At 38.2% G+C, this 25,183-nt stretch overlaps 1 protein-coding gene across 2 annotated transcripts in view; it reads right to left on the bottom strand.

Moving 5' to 3' along the window:
- Positions 1–24,583, bottom strand: part of LOC130223018 (GTPase IMAP family member 9-like) — a 39,965-nt gene extending 15,382 nt beyond the window's left edge. Inside the window, exons 1-3 of one of the 2 annotated variants that reach the window (XM_056455707.1) lie at positions 24,529–24,583; positions 24,190–24,242; positions 15,504–20,430 (exon numbers count right to left, since the gene is read on the bottom strand). In XM_056455707.1, coding sequence (XP_056311682.1) covers positions 19,640–20,430; positions 24,190–24,220 — 822 coding nt within the window. In that variant the 5' untranslated portion in view covers positions 24,221–24,242; positions 24,529–24,583 and the 3' untranslated portion in view covers positions 15,504–19,639. Of the gene's footprint in view, positions 1–15,503; positions 20,431–24,189; positions 24,243–24,528 lie in introns of those variants that run through there. The other variant, XM_056455699.1, reaches the window with a different exon arrangement.
- Positions 24,584–25,183: the final 600 nt, after the last annotated feature.

Raw genomic sequence — 25,183 nt, 5'->3', positions numbered from 1 at the left:
TGTTTTATTTTGGCTAGGAAAAATCAGTTTTTAATTGTTTTAAAGCCATGTTAAGGTCAATATTATTAGCCCCCTTAAGCAATATTTGTTTTGGATTGTCTCCAGAACAAACCACTGTTATACAATGACTTGCCTAATTACCCTTACTTACATAATTACCTAGATATTCCAATCTACCCCCACGCCATCTACAACTGATGATCTTCTTTACAGAATTAATGGAACCCTCTTCAACCAAGATAGGAGGAGAGGGTTCTTCTGCAGGACCAGGTTCTGTGGAGAGAGGAGGATAGAAGGGTTTTAATAGGGACATGTGAAAGGATGTTGATCCTCTCGATGATGGGGAAAAGACCAATGAACCTGGGACTCATATGCTCACATATGCTGAGTAGATAACCAGACCCTCAGGCCATCCTCAAAGTTGAGAGTGTTGGAACGACGTTGATCTGTGTAATTCTTCTGTCTCCGTACAGCCCTCTAGTGATGGTGATGAGCCCCAAAACTCCTTGCTCTCTCAGAACCAGGATGTCAGGTGATTCCCATGAACATGGATACAGGGGTGGCTGTAAACCAAGTATGCACTGAAGGGGCGTGAGTCTAGTGGCAGGATGGCACAGGGAATTTTGCACACACTTGTCTCAGCCCAGGAACTGGCTCCAGGAGTTCTGGTGACCGTGGCAGAAAGTTTGTTAGAATTGTCTAACCTCCTGGATCTTACGCTCAGTCTGTCCATTCGTCTGGGGATGATAGCTTGAGCACAGACTGACGGTCACATCTAGGAGTCTGAATGTGGTGGTAAGAGCGTGGCCGAACACCCGAAAGGGTGAGAGAGAGAGTGGAGACACCGGCGGCTGGTCAATAGCCCAATCAGAAACAATTAATAACACCTGCTTTCTCTAGTGATTGGGCCGGAGAGACGCCTTCTTAAGGGAGCAAGAGAGACCAGTCGGGAGAGAGAGAACCCAGCAACAGCCACCACATTGGGGAGCTTGTGCTGAACCCTTTAAAAAATAAAAATAAAACGTGTTACGTACCTTAACGCCGACCCTGTCTTCTTCTTCCCTCACAAAGAACCTTGCTACACTGAAAAATGCTCTTCAGACTCTGAAAATAAGCTAGGGACCTCGATCTGAAACAATATCTTCTGAAGGTCCATAATTGCAGAAAACATGGTTAAACATGAGCCCTGCGGTTACCATAGCAGATGATAACCCAGGTAAAGGAATCAAATTACAAAACTTGGAAAATCTATCTACTATGACCAAAATACAGGTACCTTGGGAAGCTGGGAGGTCAGTCATATAATCTAGATGTGACCAGGGGCAATTTGAGACTGGCAGGAGTTTTGTCTATAGTGCATTCTTTGCACCCCTGCACGAACTTTATCACGGCCTGTGCCATTCCCAGCCACCAGAAATCAGAAATCAGCAGAGACTGAGGGATGAACTGGAGACCTGGAGGACAACCTGCCGGGATGGATTGTGGATCCTCTTCTGTGGCTGGAGGGGTCTCACACTCAATGGGACTTACAATTAGACGAGGTTCAGACAAGGTTTCTTCTGGGCTATGCAGCGTGGAAAGGGCATCTGCTTTGGTATTCTTATGATCTGAAAGATATGAGATGGAGAAACTGAATCTTGTAAAGAACGTAGCCCACCTCGCTTGATGTGGATTTAAACGCTGAGCCTCTCGTAGTTACTGGAGATTTTTATGATCAGTGAAAACCGTTAAAGATGTTTGGACCATCCAACCAATGCCTCCACTCTTCAAGGGCAAGCTTGATAGCTAGGAGCTCATGGTTTCCCATATCATAACTAGATGCCGCTGGGCTGAACTTTCGGCAAAAGAAGGCACATGGATGGAGTCAGGATGGGCCTTACATTCGTGAATGGACAGGGGGTAAACATGTCCGTGGGGCACTGGCTAACCCTCAATCAGGTCAATGGCACAGTCCCATGGCCTGTGATGGGGAAGCTGGGTGACTCCCTTTGGGCAAAAAAATGTCTCTGAACTCCTGATAACATCAGGGAATCTTCTCAGAGCACAGATCAACAGGACTTTCTATAGAAGTAGTAAACATAGACATGGAGTTATTAATTTTCTTTACAGGACAGAAAGGAATGCACTCGGAAAAAACATTTGTTTTCACATTTAAAAAGTTCTACCAAAACTTCAAAAGTTTTACCAGCCACGGGCACCCTAAGATCATGTCTACGATGGACCCCTCCAGAACCAATAAGTCAATCTCTTCTGCATGAAATAGCCCAACCCGTAGAGGAATGAAATCCACTACTCTGTTGATATGATGACAGTTTAAAGGGCTTTACGATGATGGACTGGACATTATAGTTTTTCTCAGAGCTGATGGCAGAGGGCGCCGGAGATGAAATTGCTAGCTAAACCTGGAATCAAGGAGTGTGACCACTGGAAGAGACACATTAGGTGCAGTAAGTGTCACAACAATGGTGAGAGGTAGCATGTTTTCTTGCATTGCATGAATTTCATTCATCGTGGGTCTGATGGGGTCGAGGAAACAGGCTGACGGAGGAGTGGGTTACTGGGAAAATTTTGAATCTTTCCAGTCTCATGAGACTGGCATTGACCTGCTGTGAAGATGTTGTGGGGAATGCGGAAGAGCTGGCTGTCAATAGTGGAGGTGTTTGAAGCACCTGTTTAAGTGAGTCCACAAGGGTTTGAAATAGGTCCCTACTGCTAATTTTTTTTGATTATGGTTCGGCCTTCTGTCACTTCTGTGGGGGTGTGACCGTGGATGTACCGTACATGTGTGTGTTTGTGTGCTGCATGTACTGTTTATGTGCTCCATGTCTGTATGTGTACGTGTGGTGGGGGATGGGGGGGGTCTCAACATTATTTGAATTTCAGCCATACCTGTTTATCAGAAAAGTGAATTCTCTGTTAAAAAGAAAAGAAAATTCTTTAAGCAAGAATGCATGGAGGAAATGAACTTTAATGAACCCTATAGCCGTCACAGAGAAGGTTCAGTTTATGATTGTAAACTATTATACAGCTGCAAAAATGCACAGCTATACCATTGCAGTGCTGCTGGCTGATTTTCATCAGTAAACTCTGCTGAAAAAAACAGCTCAAACCAGCCTAAGCTGGTTGGCTGATTTTAGCTGGTTGACCAGCCTGGTTTTAGAGGGGTATTGGCCATTTCCAGCCTAGTCTTAGCTGGTCAGGCTGGAAAATGACCAGCTAATACCAGCTAAAACCACCTTGACCAGCCTGGTTTAAGCTGGACATAGCTGATTTTGGCTGTTCATCTTTCAGCCTGACCATCTAAGACCAGGCTGGAAATAGCTGGAAACCAGCCTGGAAATGGCCAAAACTCCTCTAAAACCAGGCTGGTCAACCAGCTAAAACCAGCTAACCAGCCTAGGCTGGTTTAAGCTGTTTTTTTTTCAGCAGGGAACTGATGAATACAAACAAGTTGTGTAAAAGACTTCACTTAAGAAATGAGGACGCTGAAAATGTTTTGTGATTGTTGTGTGTTTGTGCTTAATAATGAAAGCAGGATAACATGAGGTGCTGTTGTTTTAATTTTTAAGATATGGATGTGAAAATGCCCCTAAATTACTTATTTACTTTTACATTTAACCTTTGAAGGCCTTAAAAATGGTCTTATACAATAATGAATAATTAATTTAAAAAAACATTTAAATATCTAGTGATTATGGCTTTATATGTGGCACAATTCAGTGCAGGTATTAATTTTCACACTGTTCTATGTTTTGTACTATGGTTTCAAGTGTAACGCTTTTTGGCTTTTATGATTTTCCGTATCGGGTGCTCTCAGAGATCCTGCGCCTGCGCAGTATGATATGGTAGTATGTCTCCTGTATACCAGTAATATACAGTAAAGAGTTCTGTTGCATGAGGCTTGTGTCTGTGTCATTGCTTAAGTATAACACACTCGCATCTATGGAAGATGTAACATTCAATGTCTTTTGCATATTTATTTGCTGTAGCAGACTTGTGTAGCAATTCTGAGAAGACGAAAACAATCTGGCTGTCAGTGTGCAAAATTAATATTAAGGTCAACCATTGCCATCATACCTGCATAATTAAGGTGTATGTTCTATAGTTATACAATGAAAAATAATTGAATGAAGACAGCAGTCCTTGAAGAATTGCAAAATACAAACAGATATGACTTTACCCCCTCTTGAAAAATATCAGTTGATTAGATGTAGAGGAGAGACATTTCAGCAGAAGATCACATGACAGGTTTAGCAGAGAAACAGCTTATTCAAAAACAAAGTCACATGGACAACACTCATTTACAGGTCTCATAACTGTCTCATAGTTGAGGTGAAAAAACACAAATAATTATGCCCTGCAGAATGTCTTGTACAAAGATTGGAATTCCAAGATGAAGATAAGAGATGTACTTTTCTTGACTGCTGATGTGCTTGACAGGTTTGACATTTATTGTCTTTGATGTGCAGTTATTGTATATAAAGTTGAAGTCAAAATTATTCTCCCTTCTGTGAATTTTTTATTTTTTTATTTCTTTTTTAAATATTTCCCAAATGATGTTTAACAAATCCAGGAATCTTTCACAGTATTTCCTATAATACTTATTCTTCTGGAGAAAGTCTTATTTGTTTTATTTTGGCTAAAATAAAAGCAGTTTTTAATTGTTGTAAACCCATGTTAAGGTCAATATTATTAGCCCCCTAAGCAATATTTGTTATGGATTGTCTCTTGAACAAACCACTGTTATACAATGACCTGCTTTATTACTAGGGCCATACAAAATTTGCAGACATTTTTTGCTATTTCTGCACAGAATTTTGCGTCACACTTTTATTTTTAAGGTCCGTTTGTTGAAGTAAGTTACATTGCATCTACATGCCAACTAATTCTCATTAGATTATAAGTAGACTGTTAGGTTGGGGTTAGGGTTAGTGTAAATTGTACTTGCAAAGTTTCATATCAACAGATATTAAGCAGACAGTCTACTAATACTCAAATGGACCATCAAAATAAAGTGTTACCAATTTTGTTAAAAATCTGCAGATTTATGTGGAATTATTTTGGGAGTATCGTAACTAAAAACTTGATATATAAAATAAAAAATAATATATTTTTTATCTTTTATTTAATGTTTACAATGCAAATCCAATTAGATCCACTTTATTTGGTAAACAAAGCAAGTCTCTCATATAATATCTCTACTAAAAGATGGAAAATATGACTTTACAAACTGTATTGTAAATAAATCATATGGACATTTTCATAATAGTCAATAATAGTACTGTAATTAATTTAAAAACTGAATAAATACAAATTTACACACATTTACACAAGTAAATAAACAGAATCAGTGATGGGGCTCAAAATCTGCGGACATCTGCAAAATTCTGTGTGCGCAGATTCCATCTGGGCCTACTAATTACCCAAACTTACCTTGTTAACGTAGTTAAGACTAAATGTCACTGTAAGCTGAATACTAGTGTCTTGAAGAATATCTAGTCAAATATTATGTGCTGGCCAAACGTCTTGTGCAGAGCTGCAGTCTCAGCGGCGGAGGCTGGAAGCTGGTCTCAGCGAAGACTCGTCTGTCCCTGGAGTGTCACAGGAATCAGTCTCATGTTCTCCACTCCTCCATGACCACCACAGTAGCTGCTCTGGATACGGCCTGGTCCAGGATATGGAAACCTTGGGATCATCTCGTCGTTGGTCTTGGATCGAATCAGTGAGCAATGTTGTCATTCAGCTTGGGTTTGGTTAGTAATGATTCAGCAGCAAAAACTACAGTAGTCAACATTTGAAGTGGATCACAAGCTTTCATCAAAGTTGTCCTAAATCTATTGAACAACTTCCATTCTTGTCTTAAGACAATTTTGAAAGGAATTTAGATCCACTTCAAATGTTGAGTACTGTATACACTCAAAAATGCGTTTCTTTCTTAGAGTTTTTGTCTCATTTCTAGTCTAAATATCTACAATCTTTTAATCAGGGAGCATTTTCTAAACAAGTGAAAATATTGTTTTGTTTTCAGAAATAATGAGTCAAAATTAAGCGAGCTTCTCCTTAAAACAAGCAAATATTTTGTCAATGTGCTGAGTAAAATAATCTTATTTTAATCAAAACAAGTTTATTCGGCTAACTCACTTTTCAATCATTGTTTCTCAAAACAAGATACTCTATTTTACTTCTCTACACAAAAAGTTTCTTGATTTAAGAATGTTTCGATATTTGGACTAAAACACAAGACAAAAACTCTCAGCAAGAATAGCATTGTTATAGTGCTGCTGCAGAAATCAAATACAGAACCAGAGAGATTCTGCACAATCTGTCAGAAGTGTCTCAAGGCAGCTCATCTGACGCTTGTCCTCCTCAATTAACCAACTGAAACCAATTTGAGTGAGCAAATGCTCACATTTGATGATGTCTGGCACTATGGAGAGGTAATGTCAGCATTGTGAATCGAATAGTCATGTTAGGGGGTGGGACCATGATATGGGTAGGTATATAATATTGACAACGAACACATCAGCATGTTATTGATGGTATTGAATGCATGGAGATCCTGTGAGGTTCATTGTTGAGCCATTTATCCACAAACATGTTGCAGCATGATCATACACGGCCATATCTGAAAGTTGAAAACATTCCTGTCCTTTCTTAGCCTGCTTATTCACTAGATAATGGCAACCATCGAGTATGTTTGGGATGCTCTTGATTTGCGTATACGACAGTGTGTTCTAGTTTCAGCCAATATTCACAATTCACAACCTGATTGACTATGTGAAGGAGATGTGTTGCACTGCGTGACTGATAAACACCCCCCCCCCCCCCCCTCCATTCCACCTCATATTTAAGGTGTGATGCACTTGCAGATGCTTTCAGTTTTTTTCTATTCACTTCAAACGCTGAGAGCCTCAGAGTCAATGCAGGAGACACAATGAGATCAGGTCAGTATCCAATAATTTAATTTGACAGTTAAAAACTACAGATTAATACTATATCCTTTAATTCTATACTAGTCCTGTTGAAAGGCAGCATCAAAACACATGCAATAATTCATTCAAACATTTAATTTCAAATAAATTCTAAACAGAGGCTAGATGTTTTATTTCCAAAAACTGCTTTTGTTTTGGTCACCATTATTTATAGTGGTCTGTGTTTGTTTTATTTGAGCTCTTGACACTTGACTTCACAACATTAGTTTTCCTCTTGTTGTGTGATTATAAAGCTTGTTTGTTATTTGCCATAGAAATGAGATTGAATTATGTTCTGGCTGAGATCTTGTGTGATTTCAGGTTATACTGCAAGAGACCTGGACGACATCTCTATTTACAGCTATTATCCTTCAGGTGAGAGAGATCCTCAAACAAATGTGCTTTTGCTAGACTTTTGATTTGACTAGAAAGAACTGAGAGAATTCAGACAAATATGAGAGAACACACACTCATGACTGAATTAAAATCCACAATAAAAGGAATATCCACTATAAAGTTGTAAGAACTAATGAATTTTAAAACCTGTAATTATCTTCTGCTTTAATAACTCTTGTTTGTGCACATGGGTGCTTTCGTGGGTCACTTTGTGTAAGTTACATGGCAACTACATGCCAATGTATTATCATTTAAGTATTAGCAGGTTGTCTGCTTAATATCTGCTGACACTGCCCAAACAACATTCTCCTGACTTTAAGAAACTGAGCAAGTTCATGTCTACTTACACTAATACTAACATACTTACAGTATACTAATACTCTAATGAGGAGTAGCTGACATGTACATGTAGTTGCCATGTAACATACAGCTGAAGTCAGAATTATTAGCCCTTCTGTTACATTTGAATTCTTTTATATCTTTTTACCCAATTTCTGTTTAACAGAGATTTTTCAGCGCATAGTTTTACTATCTGATTTCTTTTATCTTTGCCATGATGACAGCACAAATTATTTTACTAAATATTTTTTCACGAGACTAATATTCAGCTTAAAGTGACATTTAAAGCAACAGACCTGTAATGGATTTACAGTCAGTATATCAGCATGTTGTAGGCCAGATTAACTTGAACATTTTTGTGTCTGAAAATAAACCGCCTATCAAGCCTTTTATTCATTTGCCAATACAAAAATCTGAATATTAATAAAAAACGTATAGTAATAAATAATTATTCACTGTATTTTGAGGTGCCCAGAATAACAATAGCATGCATGTTTACTATCACAATATAGTGTATTGTTGAATATCAGCACATGACAAATATGCATTTGAATTTGAATGTTTGATTTAATAAAGCAGATTTTATTTCTCTGTATGAATTGTACTGTAAAATTACAGATTATGAAGATGGCAATTACTATTACGAAGAAGATGAAGACAATTATAAGAACTCTGGTACATGTATATGCATACATACATAATCAAAACTTTTTGCATAAACTAACTAAATTAGGGAGAAATTGCTATTTCAGCTTTACTTAAAGCAGGGGTCACCAATCTTGGTCCTGGAGGGCCGGTGTCAACAGGGTTTAGCTCCAACTTGCCTCAACACACCTGGCTGGGTGTGTAAAGTACACCTAGTAAGACCTTGATTAGCTTGTTCAGGTGTGTTTGATTAGGGTTGGAGCTAAAATCTGCAGGACACCGGCCCTCCAGGAACAAGTTTGGTGATGCCTGACTTAAAGAAAAACATTCTTAATTAGGATTTTACAAATTCTCAACCGAGGCTCATTTGTTAATATGTGCCCAGGGATACTTTTTTGAGAATCTGAGAATATGTGTCTGGGGTACATACGGTTACATTTTGTGTGTGAAACGAACCCTACGGGGTGGTATTATGCCCATACCTGCCAACACTCCTGTTTTTCCTGGGAGTCTCCCGTATTTCAGACCCATCTCCCACCCTCCCGGAATTCCACCCTCCCCTCGCTCCTCAACTTTTTGGTACAGTTCGGCTAGCTTTTTGGTTCAGTCCCCATGCGTGCCGAGTCAAACATGCAACCATCTTCATACCTGCTCCCCGCTCTTCAGTTCGCGCGAACCTACCCCTGCCCCCACCTCCCCTGCTCTTCACTTCGTGCGCAACCAACAAAGTTGAAAACATTGAGGCTTAGCTGTAGGTAATGGGGTGTGTGGGTCAGTCAATAGCAAGATGATATACACTGAAAAAAATTATTCAAAGACGATTCCTTGGATTTACTAAATTTTTTACATTAAGTGGTTGTAAACAATTTATTTGGGCTGAATTTAAACAAACAAATTAAGTTGAACATTTTTAAATTTAATTTGTTTGTTTAAACTCAACACAAATAAATAGTTTGCAACAGTTTTGCATGCAACACTTTTTTCAGCGTACAGTATACACTACAAAAACCACATTCTCTCACAGGGAAAGACATTAGTGTAAAGTAACACATTACAAATTCTCAAATTACTATAATTGGGCAGTTTTTGTCTCAGGAGTTTTACTTACTAAGTAGTTTTAAAAATGTGTATCGGTTCTCCACAACAGTCACTACTTTATTTTAAAATTATTCATTCATTCATTAATTTTCCTTCTTCCTCTTGTGCACTTTTCACAAAACAGATGCTTCATACACATAAATACTTGTGTAGAAATGTTTATTACTGACTTTTCAATGAACATGAGTTGATTATAACTGCAGATCAATGACAGAGCGAAACAGCCTACTGTAACGTCTGTAATTATATTAAATAACTAAATAAATGAACATATATAAACACATACAGCCCCTTACAGTCTCTGATATGTTACCAACTACAGAAGAACTACACATAGCAGACATTTCGCCCGTATTCAGGTTTAAAATCAACACAAATTACAGCCTACAGTCAGTGAAAACCTCTCATCTGTGTCTGTAATCTTCAGCAGCACATGTAACCTCTGTTAGACAGTAATTCTGTCATTCCCAGTTCATATTAACCCCAAAGGGGAAGATAGTAAGTTAGTTAATCATGGCATTTTGTTCATGTTTGCTGATAAATAATGTGCTCCTTTTTTCCGGCTTCTCCTTTGTTTCTTCACGCTTCACTCTCGCGTTTGTCAGTGTCTGACAGGATCGGGTTTCAAAAGCACGTCAATAATCAAGCACAGGTTATTATCATCAGCTCAAGAAGTTTGTTATTTCAGATATAATGTTAGACACGCGCGAGCGCAAGCAAGAAAGCGAAACCGCTCACGCCTCAGACTGGCTCGTAAAAAACTACGGGGCACAGGGTAAATCTGCTCTTCTTCTTGGCTTTGTGGCTGTTCATCAAGACAACGACAAGGTTTGTTTGAGCCCAGATCGACCATGGCTCATTATTATATGTATTTATAATTCCGCTGTAATCTCTCGCTGTGTATTTCAAACATGGCGGTTTCTTTGTTTTCATTCTGGCTTGTTGTGTAAGCGAATGACGTATCTCTGTAAACCAATAGCGTTCAGCTGCCCGTGTGGCTCCGCCTTTTGGTACCCTTTCTCGTGTTTGGTACCCTTTCGAAAGGGTGCCGAAAAAGTGGTACGGTACGGTTCGGTACGCTTTTTGACAGTGGAAACGGCCATAAAAGCGTACCAAACCGTACCGTACTGTACCACTCAGTGGAAACGGGCCATTAGTGCCTTATTTATCAAGAGGAATGAACTGCCAACTACTCCAACATGTTTTACATAGCGGATGCCCTTCCAGCCACAACCCAGTACTGGGAAACACCTATACACACTCATTCACACACACTACGGCCAATTTAGTTCATCAATTCTCCTATAGCACATGTCTTTGGACTGTGGGGGAAACCGGAGCACCTGGAGGAAACCCACGCCAACACGGAGAGAACATGCAAACTCCACGCAGAAATGCCAACTCACCTAGCCAAGATTACAACCTTTTTGCTGTGAGGTGGCAGTGCTAACCACTGAGCCACTACTATGTTTTACTTATATATTTTTTTATATTTGTTTGGCTAAGTAAAATAATCAGTCCTGTGATTTCCATCCAATCAAATCACATATTGCATAAATACAGAGTATTAAATAAATAGTGTCCAAGAATACACAAAATCATCACACTGTTTATATATTGATGAAGATGAAGATATTGACTGTATGAGGATTGAAATCCCTAAATGGCATTCTGGCATCTGGGGGGTTAGGGGTTTGGGGGAATTGGCGCGGGTCCTTGATAATGTCACTGGGGCCCCCCAAAAATGTATGGGCCCTTAGAATCTTCCTAACTTTACCCCCATTAGCGGCGCCCATTGGGTAGGGGTGTCCCAATTGTCTTTAGCTTGAAGGCGTAGGGCTAAGGGGAAGGGCTAGATACCCCTTTTAAACTTACATTTTTTCTGGACCACACTTGAAACCAAGGGGTAGGAAAATTTCCAGAATACACCAGCCACAATGGCAGATAGTTACAACCGGAAGTAAGAAGAGCCACAAATTAGTATTTTTTGTCATTATTATGAATTTTTATAACAAACAAGCACATGTTTTAATATATTCATATCCGCGTTCCTGTTCTACCATCATGCTTTAAATAAAAAAAAAAAAAAAACGCTAAAATAAAAAACGCTAAAATTCGCGATCTATAATTCATAATAATAACTCCAGTACAGCAGTCCCACAACATACTTTCACACCTGACACTCGAAAACCCTCTCAGAAAAGTCTAGCGGCTGGGAATGAGCTTTTTACAGTGTCTGCTATAATGTCAATGTCGTTTTGTGTGTTTACATAGATGAATATGACAACTATGTAAATGAGCAGTATTACAATCTTAAGGAGGATTCGGAACGAAGAAAGAATGAAAGACGGAAGCAGATTGCGAAGAATGTGGTGGTGGGAGCTGGTGTGGTGGCAGCGACTGTGGCTATTGTGGGTTTAGCGGTGGTTACAGGAGGAGTGTCCGTACTCGTCAAGGCTGCAGTTATTGCAGGTGTAGGTGCAGTACGCATATACAGAAAGGAAAAAAAAAAGCAGAACAGGTTACTAAAAATAGCAAAATCAGAAACAATGTAGTACTGTAAACATTTACTGCCGTGAGTTTTGAACAACTGGGCAATAAGACATAATCGTTATGTATGAAATGGTTATGAAATAGTTTTACCACATACATCATGTTAAATACACTTATATGAATGTTCCTTGTGCACAAAGACAATAAGCTTTTAGTTTAGATAATATTGTGGTGAATAGTGTTTCCTGAATAGACACTAGATTGTGTCTGCTTTTAAGACAGTATATATGTGTATTGTATGTGTTTTTATTCAGCAGTCTCATAACAGATCAAACCATATGGCTGATTTTAATTTTTCACATTCAGCACTGGTTAGGTTGTGTGTTTAAGTCTGCTTTATGTACAGTAACATGAGGTGGTAGTTCTGAGTCTTCTCTGTCTCCACAACAATGTTGATCTATATTATTTGTTTCAATTAAATATATATATATTAAACAGCAACAAGTGTGTTGTCATTTTACTGAAAAAATGAATTGAAATTGAAACAAGCAAGCTAAATTTAGTAATGCTCAACTTAATTCGTTTGTTTAAATTCAGCCCATATAAAATGTTTACATCCATGTACCTTCAGAAATTTTAGTAAATCCAATGAATCATTTTATCCAGTGTATGTATTAAGAACTATGACAATATACACTCACTGGCCACTTTATTAGGTACACCTTACTAGTACCTGGGTTTGCCTCTAGAGCTGCCTTAATCCTTCATGGCATAGAGTCAACAAGGCACTGGAAATATTCCTTAGAGATTTTACTCTATATTGACATGATAGCATCACGCAGTTGCTGCAGATTTGTCGGTACACCCATGATGCCAATCCACCACATCCCAAAGTTGCTCTATTGAAATGAGATCTGGTGACAGTGGAGGAAATTTGAGTACAGTGAACTCATTGTCATGTTCAGGAAACCAGTCTGAGATGATTAAATTAATAATAATAATAAATTTTATCTATAACGCGCTTTTCTAAAACCAAAAGCGATTACAAGAAAGTAAAAACAACAAAGCACAGTAAACAATAAAAAATACAATAAAAAACACAGTAAGAATAAAAGATATCACAAATTAAAAACAGTCTTAAAAAGATTGAGTAGCTTTTTAAAAGCGTCCAATGAACCGGCATCCCTAATGTTAGTGGGAAGAGCATTCCACAGTTTGGGAGCACAGAAAGAGAATGCCCTACCTCCCATGGTGCTGAGTTTGCAGCGAGGCTGAAACAGTGTAGGACTTGAAGCAGAGCATAGACAGCGAGAGGTAGAGGAAATGGATATCAGGTCACAAATGTAACCTGGAGCAGAACCATGAACCGCTTTATATGTTAAAATCAATGTCTTAAAATCAATACGAGACTTGACGGGCAGCCGGTGAAGCTGTTGGAGTATGGGAGTGATGTGCGACCGAGACGATGTATGTTTCAACACACGTGCAGGAGAATTTTGAATGGATTGTAAAATCTTGAGAGAATTTGCTGGTAACCCTCCGAACAGAGAATTGCAAAAATCCAAGCGAGACGTGATAAAAGCTTTGGCGCTTTATGACAAGGTGCGTTTTCCTGCTGGAAGTAGCCATCAGAAGATGGGTACACTGTGGTCATAAGGTATAGACATGGTCAGCAACAATACTCAGGTAGGCTGTGGCTTTGACACGATGCTCAATTGGTACTAATGAGCCAAGAAAATATCTCCCACACCATTGAACCACCACCACCACCAACCTGAACCATTGACACAAGGCAGGATGGATCCATGCTTTCATGTTGCTGACACCAAATTTTGACCCGACCATCCGAATGTGGCAGCAGAAATGGAGACTCATCAGACCAGGCAACGTTTCTCCAATCTTCTATTGTCCAGTTTTGGTGAGCCTGTGTGAATTGTAGCTTGAGTTTCCTGTCTGGGACCAACAACCACGTTCAAATACTTAAATCCCCTTTCTTCCCCATTCTGATGCTCGCTTTGAACTACAGCAGATCATCTTGACCATGTCTACATGCATTGAATATTTCTACAAAGTATATCTTATAAAGTCATGCACTTTAATTCTCATAATATATACAAAGCTGAAGTGTAATTATTATTTTCACAGACATGTGCACAAATGTCAAAAACACTATCTTTACTTTAACCTTTGTTAAGTGTAGCCAACTGAATATTACCTGTCACACCACTTAGACAGAGAGGACCCAAATGCAAGTATTTAATGAACTGGACTCACGAATGAACAAAATAAAAGAGAGTCACAGACCATGACCAAGACATAAAAGGACAGCGAAAAAGACTGGGGAACAACAGACAGGAACAAGAACAAACAACGGACTGATAACCAGAACAAACCACAGGGGAAATATATAGTCAGCCAAATAAGGTTCAGCTGGAGGATGATTAAGTCAGCTGATGACATCAGCTGATTCTATAGCACGCTGTCAACACAGGAAGGTAAACAAACACACACCATCGCACACGACAACACACATGGCATGACACATAACATACAGGAGGAACACACAGATCCATAAACCGTGACAATTACTATTCCACTAAAGGTAATCTGAACTCATGAAATCACATTTTTAATGGTTTAACCAGCCCATTGACATAAAACATCTAATATATTACTAATAACTGTTTATCTAATAAACAGTGGACACTTAACCCTGTTGACAAATGATTCGAGAACAGAAAGTAACAAGAAAAAGTGAAAAAAAGCTCTATCTACTTCAAATATTTACTGTACCATGTGAAGATGTTTAGAAAGCTGTTGTATTCCAGGTTGAGTAGATACAATTATAAGTTGGTGGTTCATTCCGCTGTGGCGACCCCAGATTAAAAAAGGGACTAAGCCGAAAAGAAAATGAATGAATGAATAATGTGTCCCTTTACCAACCCAACCTTTTAAATTATGAAAAATTGTATTTATTTTAATGAAATAATGGACAAAATATTATTTCCCAATCAAATATGCTATTGCTATACTAACTGGCCCTTATTGGTTAATTAAGGAATCACACAAGATGTCTTGCTGAGGTTATAAATAATCATGAGGTTATTATTTTCATAAAAAACAAGATGACAGGGTGGACAAAGGCTTCATTTGGTGAACTAAATATTGAGGAACATTTGAAAAACAACAGAAAATTTTGTTTGAGAAAATCATTGTGAAAATAAAATCTTTATATATTTTCTTAAGCAACATTGTGTGTGTAGTCTTCCCTTTCATGTTGCGTCCTTACCCTTAGACAGGGCGTAACAATGACCCATATGATAAAAGCCTGCATGAACCTAGTTTAAGATTCCTCACCTGTCTTGAACCAAATGAAGGGATTTTGAAAGCAGATTTGCTGATTGCTGCTATTCTTAGCTTCTTTCAAAAGTACTGACCGCTCCTTGCATATACTGACATCAGTTTAAAACACAGTTTACTTAAATATTCATTAATGTAATCATTCAAAATTATTTAGTTTTGCATGTGATTGCTCTCATTTGATTTTGATTTCATTATTGTAATATAACTTATAGCCCAAAACATGCAGCATGAGAATTCATACTTCTCTCACACACACTTGTCTATTGTCAACGAGAGTATATACATTTCCTTAATGCTGCTGGCTCATGGTGTAAAGTGTGATCTGGATAATAAACATTAATCTACTATAATGCACCAATCAACAAGGTGAACAGGAGATTTGTGAGGTTTTTTTTAACCACTTGTTGTCAGTTTATACATTATTGTTACTGTTTTAGTGAATTAAATATCCTATTTGGACTGTGTTTTCTGACTGTGACCTGCTGTTCATCTTGTACACAGAGCATAACAGATATATTTCTTGTTCAGTGTTTAAGCACATATATAAACAAATATCATATAAAATTCAGGTGTAATTTGCAACCCAGGCTCATTCTGAAAATGTACCCCTATATACATTTCTGGAGAGCGCCCAATACACCATATATAAGGCTACATTTTCAAACTGAGCCTGTGTTGGTATTTGCTTAAGTTATGCAAATATAACACTACTGATTATTTTTCATTTATACTTTGACGTTCAGTGTGCAATACTTTGTTTCAAGTACATTGAACTTGAAAAAACAAACACATTGAACATTTTTCAGGGCCTTTTGGAAATACTAAGTATGGGGAAAAAATCAAACATGCTGAATGAATTGTGTTTAAATGCAGTAGTTTCACAGATGTTTGTGTTTCTTAGAAAATAGAGTCTGTGAAGGAAGAAAATCTATTTTTTGATTATTTAATAAAAATACATCAGATATATCATCTGCATTTTAGAATCAACAGAAATAATTAGATGTTTAACCCTTTATTAGTGAATAATCAAATGAAGAGTTCAGATGCAAAGCCCTCTAAATCCATCAGACCTCTTTTCTAGTAAATGAGCATTTTCTATCAGGCTTCTAACATTAGCTTCAGAAGTTTCATTTAATATGTGATGAAAAGGATATTAGCTAGTAAATAAAATACTCCCCCCCACTTCAATTTAGACAAGTCTTTGGTTATTAAGAAGTAAAATTTTCTTTTGCGTCAAAAACCTCTAAATCTGGACAAGACAGTGCAATTAGTTGAAAAATCACTAAAGATGCAATTAGAAATTACTTAACCAAACATAAAACAGTTACCCAACCCCCCTAAAATTAAAAATATATAAATCTGTCAAGTAAGTGGTGGTTCATTCCACTGTGGTGACCTCTGATAAACCAAGAAAAAAAGCAGAAGGAAAATGAATGAATGAAATCTGTCAAGTAAGTGCATTAAAGGTGCAGTAGGTGACAGAACAGCTTAGCATAAATCTCGGAATCACAGTCCCTCCCCTGCCGTCCAGAGCCCTGCCTCCTGAAACACGAGCACAAGCACCTTAAAGACCCCATAACCCTCGCTCGTGTTAAAAGCAACTAGTGCTTGTCTGGCGTGCAGGAATTACACTCAATACTAAGCTAAACTGACATGCTATTTCAGAGCGAATATTCAGAGTAGCATGGTAAACAATATAAGGAGAGCGTCACAGGTCGTCGTTGTTCAAAAATGAACCAATGTGATGTGAATATAAAACCATCTTCACCTCAGTAAAGCTGGCTAAGTGGAATAGCGCTATTTACCTGTGTTTTGTTGTTAAACTAAATAAAATTGACATTATCGACGCTGTAAAAGGACCTTCTGAAACTGAAAATAGTCACATCAATCTTTTATCGAAAGATTTGGTGGCTGAATAACACTTCTGTGCATATATATCCCATTTGTAACCACAACATCTAACGTTAACGTGCATCAACTTTGCGTGAAGCTAAAATAGTTTTAAGAACATTACTTGTCTAAAAGAAATCCTTCAGCCGTGGTGTCATCCTTTCTCCAGCGTGCAAAGCTAACTCCAATATTGATTCAGGTTTTTAAAAAGTTTTGACTTAGCATGTTTTTACTGATCACTGATGATTCGAGAACAGAAAAAACTCACAAGACAAAGTGAAAAGAGGAAATTCAAGCATACTAAGCTCCATCTACTTCAAATGTTTACTGTACCATGTGAAGATGTTTAGAAAGCCGTTGTATTCCAGGTTGAGTAGATACAATAATAGGTTGGCGGTTCATTCCGCTGTGGCAACCCCAGATTAAAAAAGGGACTAAGCCGAAAAGAAAATGAATGAATGTATTCACACTCTCTCTCTCTCTCTCGATCTCTCATGAACGCACAATGAACAAACGGCAGAGCTGAGTACAAACGGCTGCGCAGTTGTTCAAATCTACATTTGCTGACAGACAGTTGGCCTACTTATCGGAATTATGAGAGATGTCGGCCTGACTCTATTTAATTGGATGAAAATTTTTTAGTTTTATGCCTTACCCAGAATATAAAAATACATATAAATACATTTAGATCACTTAACTTTAATCAATACTATTGAAACGTGAAGAGACTTTCAACCAGCACAACAACACATGTTTCTGAAGACAATCACCGACTGCACCTTTAATCGATAACATTAAAACTGACATTACCTAAATCTTAACAATCTGTTGTCATTTCGGATATTTGGGATTTAACGCAAGTAGAGCAATGTAAACTAAATGTAAATGTAAACTATTGTAATGTAAACATTGTAAACTGAGCTTGGTAGATTGTGAAACATCAATATCTGTGCATTGTCCATTAATATAAAAAGCTTATCAGGCGTATAGGGAATATGAAGTAATATAAATAATGTAGAGTTTTAAATATTATATTTATCTTTTAAAAATAAGTTAATAATCAAAAAGGAGATGCTTCTCAGACAATTTTAGAAGCTGTCATTAATTCATTCTCACCATACTCAAGGTTGTGGTCTCTTGTTTATCCTAATAGCATTCGCATGGGATAAAAGAACGGCATCTTAACTTTGTCTTTCGTGAAATGGAGTTGCTGTTTAATGTATAGTAAATTGTACTCATTCAAAGTAGCGTCGCTGCGCAAAAAGTCATTATAAATGCATGCTACACTTCTGACTGCACAGTGTATTTTCTTTTTCTTATAATACACGGAGTTTTGAGGTAAGGGACGTTTTCATTTGCCATTCACTGACAGTCGACCAGGCTCATCCAGTTTATCAAACTCCGTCTTTAAAATCGAAAACGAAAGCGGAATAAAACCGTCTCTTCATAAAAGCCAGCGTATCAATGAAAACAAATGAATCGATTCGTGCCTTCTGATTGGTTCTCGGGATATAGCGGCTTTTGCTGTCAAAGGCAAGTGGCGTTTAGCGGCTTTTGCCAACAAACTGTTATTTCTGACGCTGAGATTTGGATGATTACAAGCAAATGTATTTGTTGATGGTGTAGTACATGCCTAAAGCATTCACTCAATTCCATTAGCTCATTTTTGGAGGAAGCTCATTAGCTCATTTTTGGAGGAAGACTATATATTTGAACACAGTAGGTTTAGCTAGCAGGAGAAGCACTTTAGCATCGAGAGCAACACCGTGTAAGTACATTTAGACCTGTTTTCAGTTGCTGTGTTTGGTTAGAGAACACTTAGACTTGTTTTCAGCTGGTTGTGTATGGTTGTTGGACATTTAAAATTGTTTTCAGCTATCTGTGTTTAGTACTAGAAAGTTTTAGCCACTGTTTCCTTTGTTACTGTAAGAGCTTGTGTGCCGAGCCGGACGCTTTTTTGTGCCCCGCCGCTGCAGTTTCGGGTGTTTTTTTACTTTGGAGGCGTTTCCAAACGCCAGGTAAAGACTATTCTCTCTCTCTCTCTCTCTCTCTCCAAAAAAAATAAAAAATTACTAATGCTTTGCTTCTTAGACTTTACACACCTGACACTTGTCTATAGCACTTGTTCACTGCTGCTCTTATAGTTGTGTAAATTGCTTCCTTGTCCTCATTTGTAAGTCGCTTTGGATAAAAGCGTCTGCTAAATGACTAAATGTAAATGTAAGTGGCGTTTAGCAGCTTTTGCATCTGAACTCTTCATATATAGTTACTTCATTGACATTGATAACAATGTGATACAAGTTCAGAAGTCCTGAAATAACCCACAGTCACACGTTAGAGTTGTTGCACCACCAGCATAGCATGTAAGCTACGAAGAAGTGTTTGTACAACAAAATACAGGCAGTATAAAACAGAAATAGAGCTTTGGTAAAAGCGTTACTGCCCTATATTCCTAACCTAATTTTTATTACTGTTGCTGCTGTTTCTGCTCCTGCTGCTACTGCTGCTAATGCTCCTGCTGTTCCTCCAGTTACTGCTGCTGCTGCTCCTACTGCTAATGTTCCTGCTCCTACTACTGTTAACACATTTAGCCCATAGCCTATAGCATCCTGTTTAAGAGCCTCCCATTCAATCTTTTTCTGGGCCTCTCTATACATCTCATTAGTATAATGCTGTCCTCCATTTCCTTCCACCATTTTGTCAATCTTCTCCATCAGTTCAGTGACCTGCAAGCGGTTCCCCATCTCTTCATTGTTGAATGAGTGATATCTGCGATCACACTCAGAAAGAAGAGCACAGAGATCTGCACTCTCACTAATATACCCATACAGTGATAAATCCTCCAAATGATCATCATGAGTGAACAGAATGATGGTGTAGCGAGCAGCTTCTTCTCCAAAGTTCTTCTGAATCCATTTCACAGCATTTTTCTCTTCTTCTGTGAATCTCCCGTCCAGTCTGATGACCAGCAGAAACACGTGAGGACCAGGAACAGACATCTCAACACACTTCATTATTTCTTCCTTCATTTCTGGTTCTGTCAGCCTTGTATCAAACAGTCCTGGCGTGTCGATGACGGATATCTTCTTTCCATTAATCTGTATGTCTCCTTTCTCACAGGTTTTAGTGACTGACACCAGTGAAGACTTACTCACAAACTTATTCTGGCCCAGGATGGTGTTTCCGGCAGAACTTTTTCCTGATCCAGTTTTACCCAGCAGAACAATCCTGAGGTCTGATAAAAAAGAGGATATTATTTAACTTTTAAAGGGCACCAATGATGAAAATCAACTTTTGTAACCTGCTGTGTGCAGGTATAGTGTGTCCACAGTCATACTGGAGTTACAGAAACACAATAAATCAACCCAGGCTCATTCTGAAAACGTACCTCTATATACATTCCCGGAGAGCGCCAAACACTTCCCAGGAGCTACGTTTTTTGCAGTTTTTGTTTTCATGAATCCACCAAAGACCGCTGTGTACGCCTTTTCAGATCTCAAATTTCTGTTGCGAGTGCCATTCACGCCTGCTGTTCTCACATAAATTTACCAGAGGCCACTGTTGACTGACTGTTTGATTGACTGAATGACTGACTAATCGACTGACCCACCCTCCTTCTTACCTAAATCCAACCATTAGTGCTTTCAAAGGCACCAATTGACAAGCACCTACCCACTTCCCTAAACCCAACCGACAGTTTTAAAAAGCAATCCAAGCAAAGAAAAGCCCTCATGTAATTTTTACCACATTTTCAGATTTGACCATATTTTCACCCTGTTATTTACTTGTTTATTTCTTTTTTTTTGGCTACTGTTTTTGTCTTATCCGCTTTCTGGAAAATCCATAATTTTACTGTTTATTTGTGGCAGCTGGGGTGCCAGAAAAAAAAAACATTAAAATAATGGCCATTAAATTACAGAAATTTACTGTAAAATAACAGGTTGAATTACTGAAAATTACCAGAAATTTAAAATTAAGGAAATTTCTGTAATTTAATGTTATTTTACGTTTTTTTACCTAGCACCCCAGCTGCCGGGAATAAACCGTAAAATTATGGATTCTTTTTACAGTGCAGACTTGTACCCGGCTGTCGTGATCAACTCCGTTCTGCATCTCAAGTCCACCGACGTATATGTCGAGCTAACTGGACAAACTGGTAACAGCAGGAAAGCCATCTATATGGAGGTAAGCAGTCAGCTGCTAAGTGCGAAGAGGAACGGCATCATATCGCTGCCTAGCGTTCATTTTAAAAACGAAATGCAGCCATATGTACCTCTAGCTACATAATTCACTATCTACAGAAGTGTAAATAGGGCTACGTTTTCAGAATGAGCCTGTTTTTTTTTACACATCCTGACGTAAAATAAAATAGGATCCAAAATAGGTTCCAAATCCCTGCAATTATGAGGCTGACAGCTATGTGAAGTAGGAGTGCGGTTTCCCTGCCCATCAAATTGAGTGACAGTCACCAATTAACATATCTAAGGCATGTAAACATTTTGACAGGACTTGCGCAAAGCAACTGGCATTAGAAGATCTCTTCACCTCTCTGTGATCATCTGCAGCTCAAGAATGAGTTTTACAAGTTTTAACACGTTTTTAAAACAGATCATGTTTGTAATAAAGTAAGTTAAAAAGGTAAAATTGCTGTAATTCATCACCACAGACGCAAGTCAGTACAATTATAAAAGAAGACGCTTCAATCCTGGTTTGTGGACATTAAATCAGGATTATTTTGTACATTAACATAACAGATATTCAGTGGATATTCACGTTTGTCCTGTCACATTGCAGTGAAAACAGTCCCAAGTTAAACGTGTGTGTGTGTGCGCGTGTTTGTGAGAACTTTGTAACGACTGTGTGAGACTCATCATTGCAGAAAAGCTTTAATCAACTCCACAACAAACACATTAAGTAACCCCAAGTTCTTACTGTAGCATTTCCCATTCTTATCTGTCACCGTGCTGTTTATTTGACGAGACGGAGCAGGGAATGGACACATATATGCCAATATTTGTCTCTGAAAATTTTGGAGAGAGGGGGGGGGGGTCTAGGTGTCGTGGGTGAGGTGTCGGAATCACTGTACTATGCACCAGGTTTCGGGCAGCCGATGCGATTGGATACTATACCAAGGTCGGTGATCCGGGGGTGTTAAAGACCAAAAAGCACGAGAAAATTCCGGGAGTTTCCTGGGAGAAATAACAATACGGGAGGGTGGTGGGAGATGGGTCTGAAATACGGGAGAATCCCGGGAAAAACGGGAGTGTTGGCAGGTATGACACATATCAGAGCGATCTCTGTGGCTCTGCCAAGCACGTAGGAAGAGTGGGCAGGGAAAACTAGCTCATTTGCATTAAAGGCACAAGCAACAAAGACAACAGTGTGTTCAAAGTTAAAAAACCCCACGTTGAGAAAGGTATAACAAATAAACTGATCGCTTTTTTTGAGCTGAAACCTTACATATTCTGGAGACACAAAATACTTCTCTTAAAATTTTTAAAATCTTGTTTGTTTTTGTGAATTGTGGGGACATTACATAGGTTTTCATTGTCTTTATACTGTACTGCAGTAGAGCCATTCAGGTTCCTGGGCACCACCATCTCAGGAAATGGGACATTCACATAGACTCTATTATGAAGAAAGCCCAGCAGAGACTGTACTTCCTTCGTCAGCTGAGGAAGTTCAACCTGCCACAGGAGCTGCTCGTACAGTTCTACTCAGCTGTCATCCAATCCATCCTCTGCACTTCAATCACCGTCTGGATTAGCTCAGCTGCCAAAACCGACCTCCGTAGACTACAGCGGATAGTCCGGACTGCTGAATGAATCACTGGCACTACTTTTCCTACATTTCAAGAACTGTACTCTTCCAGAGTGAGTATAAGGGCTCGCAAAATCACTCTGGACCCCTCGCACCCAGCACACTACCTGTTCGAACTGTTACCGTCTGGTCAGCATTTCAGAGCACCAAGCACAAAAACAGTCAGACACAGGAAAAGTTTCTTTCTTCAGGCTGTCTACCTCATGAACAGTTAAATACTCCCCAACTGTGCAATAAACGTGCAATACTTTCTCATACGCACGTGCACACAGCACCTTACATCAATAGGCAAGGTCCTCATTCTTGTAATACCAGTGTCATACTTATGCCATTATACAGATTTGTGTCCTGCTGTGTCATAAACATTCACACACACTCACACATATTGAGGTAAAGTTGGTTTAATATTCACCCATTCACAAACTTGTTCAACTGTGACAACTTACATGCGCCCTATATTATTTATCACACTACTTTGAATATTTCTGTCTAAAATCACATACAAGTATGACTTCAAAACAACATCAGCACTATTTAATTAACAGAACAATGTTGTACTTAGATAGTCATTCATTTTCTTTTCGGCTTTGTCCCTTTATTAATCTGGGGTCGATACAGGGGAATGAACCGCCAACTTATCCAGCATATGTTTTACACAACACATGCCCTTCCAGCTGCAAACCCATCACTGTGAAACATCCATATACTCTCATTCCACACACACACACATACACTATGGACAGTTTATCTTACCTAATTCACCTATAGCGCATGTGTTTGGACTTGTGGGGGAAACCGGAGCACCCGGAGCACACTCAGCCGAGGCTCGAACCAGTGACCTTCTTGCTGTGAGGCGATCGTTCTACCCACTGCGTCACTGTGACACCCTACTTTAATAGTGATTGGCTGCTAATATGAGTTCCTTTTTAGAATTTGCAATATTGAAAATTATAATATTGAATATATCTGATATATATTATATATATATATATATATATATATATATATATATATATATATATATATATATATATATATATATATATATATCAGAATATATCAGATATATTATATATATCTGAAATTATAATATTGACATCAAAGTCTGAAAGTGTGAATATAAATCCAAATTTACTACAATAATAAACGATAGCATAAACGAGTCAAAACTCACCTGCTGGGTCATTATTGTTCCTCCTCCGCATCTTGTCTTCAGTTTAATATGATCTATGGAAATATATGCGGTTTAATCAGAGAACAGATATAGACTACTGCTACAGTTATTAAAAAAAAAAAAAACTATACCCCCATTATATATTGTCTAATAATGTATGTCCTCTGTTTTACTTCTGATCAAGCCAACACAATTAGCTTCTTCCTGCTTAATTTAAAACACACATTTATCTTTTAATTATTGTAGACATATATAGTTAAACACAAAGTTTTGTGGTTTGTGACACAGATGTCTTTCACCTGTAGCAAAATAAAATAAAAAATAAAACACAACACTTACCGTTTAGCTTAAAGTTGTGTTCAGTACTGTTCAATTCTGGTAAAATGAAGCTTCCTTATAATCTAAACTAGTATGTGTTGTTTAACGGGTCTAACTGGATCATTTTAAAGAGAGAGCAGCATAGAGCTAAAGATAACTATTGCCAGAAGTTTGTGCATTTAAAATACACACAATCTTTTTAGTTATAAATAAATGAATGAATGAATGAATGAATGAATGAATGTATGTATGAATTAATTAATTAATTAATTAATTAATGAATGAAAGAACCTAAGTTTATACGTTTCTTCATCTGGTTTAAAAAATAAAGTCTTTTGCCTGCATCATAACATAAATTTGGATTTGCTCTTCAGTGTTTGGACTCTCAGCAGTGAATAATAAGCCAAACTGAACTAAACTAAACTGAACTTCTACTCTGAAAACTGAACTGACACTCTTTCAATTCACTATGATCTTCTATGTGAAGCTGCGTTTGTTTCATTCTATCCTCTATTCCAAATAGAATGAACAGTTAACGCTGTTATAATTGCATAAGTTTTGTTTATTAACACAACACATTAGATCAGTACTCTCCGGCTGCACCCTCTGGTTAACATCAACAACTCGTGTTACACACAATACAGTCCGTACTGCAACAACCATCCTAACTGCGTTG

This window comes from Danio aesculapii, chromosome 1 (genome assembly GCF_903798145.1).
Source record: "Danio aesculapii chromosome 1, fDanAes4.1, whole genome shotgun sequence".
Classification (NCBI taxonomy): domain Eukaryota; kingdom Metazoa; phylum Chordata; class Actinopteri; order Cypriniformes; family Danionidae; genus Danio; species Danio aesculapii.
This window is presented reverse-complemented; position numbering and strand designations above follow the sequence as displayed.